The following is a 12,611-nucleotide window of genomic DNA, read 5'->3' as shown; positions in this document are numbered from 1 at the left end:
CACAGTCCCGAAAACTGCATGGCCTTTGTGTATTCTGTAATCTGAATTTATCACAGTGTCACAGAAGCAAACGGTTAGCTATTAATTAGGATTTTCTAGAGTCAACGTGATTACCCTTAAGAGAATGCCAAGGCTGCTCACTTAAAGCTTGGTTACACAAATTACTCTCTGGCTTCGGGTTCCTCCAAAACTTCTTTAGGCAGCTCTCCCCTGGGCACAAGCATACAATGGCTTCCTTGTGTTGAGTAGGGACCATGTGAAGGCATTTGGGATTGTTAGCAATGTCCCTGCATCGCTTTTTACACACACAAAGAACATATGCCCAAGATAAAGGACTCCATCTTTCTAAATCTCAGTTCCTTTTATTATAAGCTTTCAAAATTACTGTAATTGAATTAGGTTGAAAAAAAAAAAAAACCCAAAGCTGTTGAATCAGGATACAGGAGGGATGCACACCTGTAATCTCAGCACCCAGAAGGCTATAGAACCGTGGCAGGTTGAAGGCCAATGAGGCCTACAGAGCAGACCCTGTTTCAAAATAACAAAAAGGGCCAGCCTGGAGAAACATGCTGGAAATCCTGGCACTGAAGTGGAAGCAAGAAAATCAAGACTTAAGGTCACCCATGACCACATGACCAATTCAAGGCCAGCCTGAGATACATGGGGCTCTATAAAAAGGCTAATCATTTTATTGTTCTTCATAAATATTTTTTATTTGCACTTTGTTCCACCTAATATTTAACAAAAATGAACACTAGACAATGCAACTCCATGAGAAATGTCACTAATGCCTAGTTATTACCCTCACATGACCTCACATGTGCACACATCTATGGTTCTTGGGGGAGCCACTAGTTCACCTGCCCTATTCCCAGAGTGGCAAGCGCCTAATTCACAGCAGCTCTCCCGCTGTTGCCTAAAAGACGGCTCTGAAACCTCAGAACGTTCAGAGTTGAACTTTGCTATTTTCTTGAACACAGACATGGTGGTTGTGGAACGGATGGATCTGCAGTGTCTATCAAAGCTGGCTGTTGGAGGCTTGGTCCCCAGTGCAGCAGATGAGCTCCTGTGAACGGCTTAGAAGATAAGGGCTCTGGCCTCATCAATGGATTGATCCATGAGAGAACTCATAGATTAATGATCTACTGGAAATGGCAGGAACTTTAAGAGGTGAGGTCTGAAGGACGCAGGCTCCTGGGCCTTGCTTTCACAGGGTGTTATGGTGCCCCTGGTTCCTCGCTCGTTTGTTTCTGCCTCCTGACTGCACTGTAAGCATGTCTGCTTCACCACACAATCCTAAATTCTGCCTTGTTACAAGCCCATCAAACTACCCAGTGGGTTAACCTGAGACTGAAACATTTAAAACCACGAGCCAAAGTAAATCTTCCTCATTTAAGTTCTTCCTCTCTCGTCTCCTGCTGGAGTGGTGGGGGGCTGGCACACAAGTGTTTCTTTCCTAAGGCTGTACAGACAGCACCATATACTAAATAATGCTATTGAAAATACCTTTGTGAATTTCATTCTTTCCCGCTTCCTTCCAAACCTCAGCTGAGGTAGAGTAACTGCCCCAGCCAGGCACTGACCCCGGAAATAGTTATCTGGAGCAGTTATCTGCCAGAGTCTGTACCAGGTACTGTGGTAAAATACTCAGACTTGGACTTATGAATGTGAGTGACTTCTCCAGCCAGTCCTTCACCCCTGGACAACTCAGCCTCTTCAATCTTCACTCCCTCTTAAAAGAAATCACAAGTCTTGCTTGGATCTGGATTCAAGTGAACCAGGCCTCAGGGGTTCAACTTCATTTCTATTCTGAGTTTTACACACACACACACACACACACACACACACACACACACACATACACACACCCATCAAATAAGTGTCCCCTACCACACAAGACAAGCAACCACATAGTTTTAAACATATACAAAACAAGAAATTAATATCTGGAAGATAACATCAATGGAAGTCTTCCACTGTAGGAATTACTTCATAGTCTAATTTTTAAGAATCGTCCTAGTCTCTAACAGTATTTAGCCTTTCACCCTCAGTGCCAGACTTCTCACACTTGAGCAAGTTCTTTTTCATTTATTTTTGTGTGTGTACATCAAGGAGAGCAGGCCATGCTTGCCTTGTTGTACATGCGGAAGCCAGAGAACAACTAGTTCTCTCCTTCCACCATGTGGATCCCAAGGATGGAACTTGGGTTGTCATGCTTGGTGGCAAGCAAATTTACTAGCCAAGCCATCTCACCAGCCTGGGTTCTATTAAATCCTTACTCTGAGACCATTTACCCACTACTAACAACTATTGATTCAAACAATCTCATTATTTTTCTGTGTTTGGGTTTTGATTCTCAACCAGTCAGTCTGGGACCTCAGCAAGAGGCAGGTATATGATTCTACCACTTTCTCACCCCATCCTCAGTGAGCTCAAAGCCCTACTGAGCATGTTCCAGGTACTGTTCAACATACAACCTTCTCCTGGACCTTACAGTCCAGTAGGAGGAAAGACACACACATTAATAAAAATGTAAATGGTACACTGTACTTGAAGAAGGCAAGTGCTCTAAATAAAAAAGGATGGAGGAAGGGGATATGCGGCTCTGGGAATGGGCTAGGGCTTCCAGTATGTGGTGGTTTGAATATGCTTGGCCCATGGGAAGTGACACTATTAGAAAGTACGACTTTACTAGAGGAAGTGTGTCACTGTAGGGGTGGCTTTGAAGGTCTCATTCTATGCCCAGGCTCCTCCCAGAGTGGAAGACAGTCTTCTGGCTGCCTTTGAATCAAGACATAGAACTAACTCTCAAATCCTCCAGCCCCAGGCCTGCATGGATGCTGCCATGCTTCTAGCCTTGATGATAATGGACTGATCCTCAGAACCTGGAGGTCAGTTCTAATTAAATGTTTGTCCTTTATAAGAGTTGCCTTGGTCATGGTGTCTGTTCACAGCAATGGAAACCCTAACTAGGACACAGAGGTTGGGAAAGTCCATACTGATGGTAACTTCTAAATCGAAGGGCAGGAGCCATGGGGATACTTGAGGCTCCCAGTTGCAAGCAAAGAGAACAAACAGTGCATGCAAAGGCTCTGAGGTAGAAGGGGCCTGGCATCTTGGAAAAGCAGAAAGAGAGTCAACTAGTGAAGCTAGACAGACTAGAGTATAGATAGGGAAACACAGCAGAAGAAGGACGAGAAAGCTTGATTAACTGTCAGGTTAACAATACAGACAGGAACAAGAATAAAAGGACCATGCCTTTAATCCCAGCACTTGGGAGGCAGAGGCAGGCGGATTTCTGAGTTCGAGGCCAGCCTGGTCTACAAAGTAAGTTCCATGACAGCCAGGGCTATGCAGAGAAACCCTGTCTCGAAAAAGAAAAAAAGAAAAAAAAGAAAGAAAGAAAGGAAGGAAGGAAGGAAGGAAGGAAGGAAGAAAGAAAGAAAGAAAGAAAGAAAGAAAGAAAGAAAGAAAGAATAAAAGCACTAAAAGAAAGGAAGGAAGGAAGGAAGGAAGAAAGAAAGAAAGAAAGAAAGAAAGAAAGAAAGAAAGAAAGAGAAAGAAAGAAAGAAAGAAAGAAAGAGAAAGAAAGAAAGAAAGAGGAAAAGAAAGAATAAAAGCACCTAGTGAGCACTGAGGCCCTGGCTGTGTGTGGAATGCAGTGTCTAGTAGGCATTACCTTCGAGATAAAGCAACCAACCCCCCTAACAAGGACAAAGTGGGCTCACAACTTTCATTAAAGCTTTAGGATCTTTAGAAAGATCAGTCCAAACCTCTGCAAGGTGCGCGTCTCTAAAGACTTTGTTGTTCCTACCTTAACAAAACTAAAATGTCTGTGATTAATTCATTTCCCTATGCATCTTAAAAATACATGAGGGCTAAATGTGGGGGCACCTGCCGGTGATCCCAGCACATGTTCTACAGAGGGAGTTACAGGCAAGCAAGGGCTTACAGAGTGAGCCCTTGTCTCAAAACAAAACAATCCCACAAAAAGCAAACAAACAAAATATATATAACAACAACAATACCCAGCGGTAGTGGTACATGCCTCTATTTCCAGCTCTTGTAAGATAGAGACAGGGGGATCAAGAGTTTAAGGCCATTTTTACCTAACAAGGGAGTTCAAGCCTGCATTACAAAACAAACAAACAAACAACAACAAAAACAAAAGTCAAGCAAAACTCAAAGAAATGCACCCAATAAATGATAAGAAGTCTAACTTTCCAAATGTGGGTTTTTCATAATTTTTAATTCTACTTTATACCACAAAGTTAACAAGTTCAAATTATGAAAAATTACCAAAGTGTGTGAAAGATTATTCAGGGTTCAAGTCCTGCTGTAAGGACATCCTGTGACTTGCTGGCTGGCTTCTTGAACATGGCTACTTTTGTTCCCAGATCTGAGGTACAGCTATGTTTCTGAATACTGCAAATCATTTGTTTAACCAGTGCCAAGAGCTTTGGGTAGATTGTTCTGCTGACACATTCTTTTCTGTGCTGTGCCTGCATGTCAAAGGCATCTTTACATACAAAACTAAGCATGCCAAGGGAGCTGGGCTTGGTAAACACAATTATTGAGGTGAAGCAACAGGTGGTACTTGTATAAAAAACTGTATTAATCTTGCTTTTGCTCTCTTTCTGCTAATTAGGAAATGATTTGAAAGTATCTCTGAAACACAAGGAGATTGTTCAGTTCAACTCAGAAATATTCATAGAGTGCCTCTATTAGATGCTTACGACAAGGATGACAGGGAAGGGAACTTAGCCTGCAGAGCTGGCTGAGCCTGGGGGATTGGGAGCTGTCCCCTGGACAGGTAAGATTCAGAAATGTCAGCATGAAGGCATGATGGTGCAGAAGGTGCCAGAATAAACTTGTACTTACTTTTTTAAAAAAGCCACTTCCCTAAAACATCAAATACCAGCAGGTCACATGTCTACTCAAATGAAAATTACTGACGAAGATTAGACAATAACCATACAACAGCAATGAATCTTGAGTTGGCCGTGCCATTTGTAAGCATCCCAAAGTAACAACTGCTCGCCTCCATTTTTGCCAGTAATTAAATCACCAGGGAGAAATCAGTACCCGCCCCGCCCCCCATATGCACATACTTTTGGTGAATCGGGATTTTCAGATTTCATCGCAACAATCAAGGGCATTTTGGAAAGAAATGTAAGAGCCGGAAAATGGGGAAGAGTTTTATGAAATACTGTCTTCTGATCATACCATGCATGTCACAGTCAAGAACTCAGAGTAGCCGTGGCAACCCTGCAAAAGACCTGCACTAGAGTGAGTCAGGAATCGTTCTGGGTTAGATAATAGAGAGGCTTCACCCCTAGTTAAGGAACAGTCGGCAGGTGGATGGGGGGGGGGGGGGGAGGAGTCATTTTTCCTCAGTGGTGTATGTGCTAGTAAACTGCACATGTTCCAGTAAAGCCTACAGCCATACTCACCCAGGCAACACTAAACTCGGTGGATTCAAACGAACACGTTAGCTACAAGGGGACTTGCTGGGGGGGAGAGGACAGAGTTAGTAAGAAAGGACGATGGGGGTGGAAATGATCAAAATACAAGACATACCTGTATGAAATCGTCAAAGCATAAGTTCAGAATGCCTTTAAAAAAAGGGCATTTTACTCTCTAGAACTGAGATAATAAGGCTGGACTAAATCCAAGCATCCAGATTGATGCAATCAATCAATACAAATCAATACAAATGAGCAATTTATCTGTCATATTGTTCAAAAATTTAAAAATCACTTGAAACAATTTATGGGAGTACAGACCCTCAGGAGATTGAGTCCCAGTGAACAGGCAAAAGAAAGGGATTGGTGCTGGAGAAGGTCGGATTTTAAGAAACTGAGTAAAAGCAGCCGTCATATAAAAGAATCAGAGCAGCGCCAGGAGGCCACCAGACCCTGATACAAAGAGCTTTGAATAATATCATTGACTAGCATCACAAGTAACTTAGGTGGAAACATGGTGTGGTGGCCCGTGCCTGTAATGCTAGCATGTAGTGGCAGTCCGAGGCAAAAAGATCAACCACAAATCTGAGGCCAGCCAGAGCTATAAAGCCAAACCTGGGCCACACAACCAAACCCCTGGGTGGTTCTTTGTTTTGTTTGTTTTATATTTTCTTTAAAAGGTGCAAGTCAATACGATTAGGGAGCTCCAGATGCAAAGCTTCCAGGGATATTGGCAGCCAGGCAGATCCAGGAGACTGTGGACCCAACCAGGAAGCCCCACACTCCAGGAGCAAAGGTCCAAGTCAACGTTGAGCATTGAGAGCAATGATTTCATACCTGACACTGTCCAACTGTGGTGGCTTGAATAAAAATGGCCCCATAGGCTCATAGGGAGGTGTGGTCTTGGAGGAAGAGGTGTATCACTAAGGAGTAGGTTTTGGGGTCTCAGAATCTCAAGTCAGTTCACTCAGCTCCTTCTCCAGCACCATGTTTGCTGGCACACTACCATGTTTCATGTCATAGACAAAACCTCTGAACCAGCCCAAATGAAGTGTTTTCCTTTATAAGAGTTGCTGTGGTCATGGTATCTCTCCACAGCAATAGAAACCCAAACTAAGACACCAACCCCATAACTTAGACCCTGAAGCAAATCCCTAGACCTAAAGTCTGTACATTTACGAACACTTGAAAACCCGTCCTACCATGTACTCCGGAAGACCACAGCTGTGAAAACGCCTTTAAAACTTATAGAAGCCATATGTGATAGTGCAGGCTGCAATCCTAGCACTTGGCAGATGGAGCAGGAGGATTAGGATAGGAGCTGAAAGATCATTCTTGGTTACATAGCAAGTGTGGGAATAGCCTTGTTACATAATGAACCCTAGGCCATTCTGGGCACAGAGTGAGTGAGACCTTGCCTCAAAAACAAAAAACAGGGCAGATAAGATGTAAAGGGGTTTGCTGCCAGAGGGGTTTGTGGACCTGAGTTTGATCCCTAGAGTCCACTTGGTGGAAGGATTCCTGCAAGTTGTCCTCTTATCTCCACACATATGCACACAGTACACAGACAATAAAAAAATGAGAGTTTAAAGAAAATCAGCCTAACAATACTCTTTCGGTAAATATCCCAAACTTAAGTTTTACCTTGGGTGTGTGAATTCCCATACTTGTTTATGTAATCCAGACTAGCCTTAAATTGGAGGCAATCCTCCTGCCTCTGTTTCCAAAGTGCCTCAGCTAGTGGTGAGTGAGTGCTCATTTATTTTAAAGTCCCCAATACATAGGATGTTCCACGCTAAACCTAATGGCAGCACCGTCCATCAGTCAAAGGCAACAAGGTCTAAAATCTGAAGCTGGCTAAGAATCTAAACAACCATCTTCTGAAGTCCTCCCTTAGCCCAGGCTAGCCTTTTCACGTGGTGGACCTGCTGTGAGGCGGACTCACAGACTACAAAGCCAAGCGCCTTTCCACCACTACAATACCATCTTCAGAGGCTGAGGAAAGAGCATCAGGCATCCAGGCTAAACAGAGAGTTTGAAGCAGGAAGTCTGCAAAAGATCCTGTCTCAAACAAATAAACAAAAAGCAAGGAAGGAATATAGAAAGGAAAAAAAAATAATAATGAGCTGTGGCAGTTAAGAGACGCTATAGCTCCTGCAGAGGACCGGAGTTCAGTTCTGAGCATCCAAAGCAGGTGGTCACAACTGATTCTAGTCACAGGGGGCTTCTGGGCACTCACATGCCCATACCCACATTCCAAAACATAATCTAAAACAAAGTAAAAAAAAAAAAAAAAACCTTTAAGAATAGGCAGAAGCCAGAAACAAAACAACCAACTGAGCTGGATACAGTGGCACTCCCAGCACTTGGGAAGCATGAAGAGGTTTGCTATGAATTCAAGAGTGGTGTCTCAAACCGCAAATATTAATAATAACAAGAAATTCAATAAAAATATGTAAAATGGGGTTGCAAGGATGTCTCAGAGGTTAAAAGCACATACTGTTCTTTCAGGCTCACTTCTGCCTGTAGCTGCAGGTCCAAGAGACTAGTTGCTTATGGTCTCGGTGGGTATCTGCACTCAACGTGTACATCTCAACCCACACACAAATACACATCACTAAAACTAAATTTTCTTTAAAACCCACACCAAATAAATGTAGAATGTTACAGTTTCAAATATCGACTTGAGAAAGTGTCTTCAGTTATTAAGACATCCAATGACTGGAATATAGTTTGGTTGTTGAAAGGCTTGCCTTGCACAAGTTCCCGAGCGCCGCCAAAACTCAAACAAAACAGCATGTTTATAAAGCATTCATAAAACCTTACACAGTGCAATTCTAACACACGTTAGACTGTGTTACCGTAACTCTAAACAAAATAACTTCACTTTTTTTTAATGCTATCAACTTGCTGAATGTTTGGGTGAACGAATACATTGTTCAATGAAAAAAAAAAAATCCAGCGATGAGTTTAGCTTCGATTTCTGTTCCCCCAGAAAGCATAGCGGGGGCGGGGGCGGTATTCAAGTATTCTGCATAAACTCACTGCCATTAATTAACCCCAGTTACAGAGGAGCAAAGGCAGGAGGAGAGGAACAAAACCCGAAAAGGGTGGGGGGTGGGGGGGAGAACCCACAGAAAGGTGGCTCGTCCTATCCAAGGAGAACTAATTAAAGCAGATTAATGGAGTAGGGCCATGTAGGGCTGGGAAACCAGTTTCCTGCCTTAATCTGGTGGTCTGAGAGAAAATTCGGTGGCGCTGGAAGCCAAAGATCAGCTACCGAGGAAAAGCAGCCTGGGCCGCAGTCGACTCGCTCAAATACCCTTGAGGGACCAGAGTCGCAAGGTTCCAACTCCGATCACCACCGGACACGCGTGAGGCAACGGGGGCCCTGTTTGCAGTCGGCTCCGGGGCAGCCTCGCAGAAGAACCCCCTCTTGCAGGCAGAGACTAGGAGCTGGCGGGGCAACGCCGGGCGAGCACCCGGGGCCAGGCCACTCGCACCCGCCGGGAAGGGTCGGGAAATCTGGGAACTAAGTGGCCGGCCGGGCGGGGACACCGCGAAGGCAGCCGGGGAACAGGCGCCAAGCTGCCGGGCTCGTTTATGGGGGGGAAGGAAAGAGTATCGGGGCGCGATCCGAAATGCACCCTCTGACTTCAATCCATCCCCCGCCTGGCGGAGACCGCCCGCCTCTCGCCAGGCTCCCCCGAGGCCCACAACACAGCCCTCCCGGAGCCCCGAGTCCCCCACTCACCCAGCTCCTCCGCCTGCAACCGGAGCGGAGCACACACGGCGAACAGCAGCGCCAGGACACTCGGCCCACCAGCCCCGGTCCCCATGGTCCCGCCGGACTCCAGACCCGCAGGATCGGCCTCCCGGCCCGGCTCTACACTGCCGCTGCCCGCCTAGGGCAGCCTCCTTCGCGGCCCGGCCCGGCGCGGCGCGGGCACACGGCACAGATCCCTCTGGGCGGCCCGCGCCCGCGAGAGGGCGTGTCCTCCCCGCCCTGCCCCGCCCCGCCCCGCCCCCTCCCCGGGGTGATCAGCCGCACCACCGGTCTCCCAAGGGGGGCGCCCAGTTTCCCCCTCACCCCACCCCGCCCCCGCGCCACCTGCCCGGATTCACTAGAAAATGAAAATCAAAAATTCACCTGGCACGCAGGCTCGCCAGAGCCCGGGGGTTCACCGAGACTCCGCCCCTCTGGCAGTTTGTCAGCTCTACCCTAGAGCTGGTCTGCCAAGGCTATGCAAGGCATCTGAAATCTGATGGGATGATGGCAGTTCAAGTCCATTCATTCATTCATTCATTCATTCTCTCTCTCTCTCCATCTCTCTCTCTCTCTCTCTTCATTCATTCCGTTGTTTAACTCAACTTTCTACGCGGCTGGGTGCTTAAATTCACTCGGCATTTGCAGAGCTTAGAAATAATCGCTCACTACAAACTGCAGTCTGTAACATGGACAGTATATTTGGAGCACATTTGGAGAGATCTAATTGGATGGTGAAAAGGCAGCTGGGAGCAAAGCGAGAGTAAAAGACAGAGAGCTGAGTTCGTGCCCAGGTTGTTCAGAGGATTAAAGGGCGGGAAGGGGCCAGTTGGAGCTGAAGCTCAGTAGACAGGTGGGTGCCTGGCCAGATGTGGGAAAAGACGTGCAGAGTAGGACCAGTAAGAGATATGTAAACTGCAGAGTCCCCAGAGCAGTCTGGAAAACTTCAGACTGAGCAATGTTTGAGGCGCTCTCTGAGGTGGTGGGAAAGTCTTGAGATTAGGTTCGATGGACCGCGGAGGAGTTTAGAGCCCATTACTGGGTCGTTCAATTGGAGTCCTGGTCGTCAAATTGAACAGAGAAACGGTTAATACTCGTTTTAAGGACTGTCACCTTTAGGTCCCCCCCGTGACTTTCCTCTGCGTGGCCACAACCTTAGCTCTAACTCACACACCACCTCGTGGCCTCTGGGAATTATTACATCTAGAGTGCGTCGGGGTGGGGTGGTCTCGGCAGCTGAGGAAGATCAGACCCTCCAAGGCCAAGTGACCTTTGGAATTTTCTCCAACTCCAAGCCTAAGCTGACAGGTAGGATAACTTTTTGCCTTAAAAATGTTTTGTTGTTTTGAGATTGAGGTTTATCGTCTGTGTTCTGAGGGCTTCTCTTGTCTTCCTGGCTGGTATTGAGTAGTTTGCTAAGTAGCCGGAGGCTGACCTTGGAACTCCTGAACCTTCTTCCCCCACCTCTGAGATAGGGGAATACAGGCAGGCCTTCATATCCTGCCTGGTTTACACTTTAACTTTTGAGATTCCAAGTGTGATTTGGCAGTGGACTTTGCACCTTCCTTTATGGCAACCTCAGAGGAAAGACTTACAGCTTTCCAACTGAGCCTTTCTTAGATCTGAGTGTAGAGCCAGTCTCTGACTGGGACACATTCGCTTGCCTTCATGTTAACTCTTCCCCAGTTGTCATAGAGAGGAAATAAATATGTATATGTCCTGGCTGGTTTTGTGTCAACTTGACACAGCTGGAGTTATCACAGAGAAAGGAGCTTCAGTTGAGGAAATGCCTCCATGAGATCCAACTGGAAGGCATCTTCTCAATTAGTGATCAAGGGGGAAAGGCCCCTTGTGGGTGGGACCATCTCTGGGCTGGTAGTCTTGGCTTCCATAAGAAAGCAGGCTGAGCAAGCCAGGAGAAACAAGCAAGCCAGCAAAGAACATCCCTCCATGGCCTCTGCATCAGCTCCTGCTTCCTGACCTGCTTGAGTTCCAGTCCTGACTTCTTTCAGTGATGAACAGCAGTATGGAAGTGTAAGCCGAATAAACCCTTTCCTCCCCCAACTTGCTTCTTGGTCATGATGTTTGTGCAGGAATAGAAACCCTGACTAAGACAGTATATAAAGATCGGGAGTGTAAAGGATGTACTTAAACAGTAGGCTTATCTTCAAATCAAAAGTAAATATACTTTTATGAAAATACTGAGTATCTTCATACACACCGTAAAAATTTACCTCAATAAGGAAACATTTGCTAGCTTCACCTTCTTTTCTTTCAAAAAATATTTTTTTTATTTTTTATTTTTTTATTTGGGACAGAACCTAACTATGCAGCTCTGGCTGCCCTGGAACTTACAGATATCCACCTGCCTCTGTTTTCCAGGTGCTAAGATTAATTTGGCTACCAAAACCGACGGTTTTTTTTTTTTCTTTTTTGTTCATTTTTTATCTTTTTAAATATTTTTACTAGGTATTTTCCTCATTTACATTTCCAATGCTATCCCAATATCCCAAAAGTCCCCCATACCCTCCCCCTCACTCCCCTACCCACCTACTCCCACTTTTTGGCCCTGGCGTTCCCCTGTACTAGGGCATATAAAGTTTGCATGACCAATGGGCCTCTCTTTCCAGTGATGGCCGACTAGGCTATCTTTTGATACATATGCAGCTAGAGACAAGAGCTCCGGGGTACTGGTTAGTTCATATTGTTGTTCCACCTATAGGGTTGCAGTTCCCTTTAGCTCCTTGGGTATTCTCTAGCTCCTCCATTGGGGGCCCTGTGATCCATAGCTGACTGTGAGCATCCACTCCTGTGTTTGCTAGGCCCCGGCATAGTCTCACAAGAGACAGCCATATCTGGGTCCTTTCAGCAAAATCTTGCTAGTGTATGCAATGGTGTCAATGTTGGAGGCTGATTATGGGATGGATTCCTGGATATGGCAGTCTCTAGATGGTCCATCCTTTTGTCTCAGCTCCAAACTTTGTCTCTGTAACTCCTTCGATGGGTGATTGTTTCAAATTCTAAGAAGGGGCAAAGTGTCCACACTTTGGTCTTCCTTCTTGAGTTTCATGTATTTCAAAAATTGTATCTTATATCTTGGATATTCTAAGTTTCTGGGCTAATATCCACTTATCAGTGAGAACATATCATTTGAGTTCTTTTGTGATTAGGTTACCTCACTCAGGATGATGCCCTCCAGGTCCAACCATTTGCCTAGGAATTTCATAAATTCATTCTTTTTAATAGCTGAGTAGTACTCCATTGTGTAAATGTACCACATTTTCTGTATCCATTCCTCTGTTGAGGGGCATCTGGGTTCTTTCCAGCTTCTGGCTATTATAAATAAGGCTGCTATGAACATAGTGGATCATGTGTCTTTC

General features: G+C 45.5%; 1 protein-coding gene across 5 annotated transcripts in view; it reads right to left on the bottom strand.

Annotated features, from left to right (window-relative positions):
• Dcbld1 (discoidin, CUB and LCCL domain containing 1) overlaps positions 1–9,477 on the bottom strand; it is an 87,801-nt gene extending 78,324 nt beyond the window's left edge. For 2 of the 5 annotated variants that reach the window (XM_030245220.1, XM_030245221.1), the window contains exon 1: positions 9,220–9,465. Coding sequence is in view for 3 of the 5 variants with exons in the window: in XM_011243196.2 (XP_011241498.1) it covers positions 9,220–9,304 (85 nt within the window). In the remaining 2 variants the exon portion in view is untranslated. Of the gene's footprint in view, positions 1–9,219 lie in introns of all 5 variants that reach the window. The other 3 variants (NM_025705.4, NM_001347444.1, XM_011243196.2) reach the window with 2 other exon arrangements.
• Between the last annotated feature and the right edge of the window lie 3,134 nt (positions 9,478–12,611).

This window comes from Mus musculus, chromosome 10 (assembly GCF_000001635.26).
Source record: "Mus musculus strain C57BL/6J chromosome 10, GRCm38.p6 C57BL/6J".
Lineage (NCBI taxonomy): Eukaryota > Metazoa > Chordata > Mammalia > Rodentia > Muridae > Mus > Mus musculus.
The sequence above is the reverse complement of the archived record's forward strand: the minus strand, read 5'-3'. Positions and strand labels throughout refer to the sequence as shown.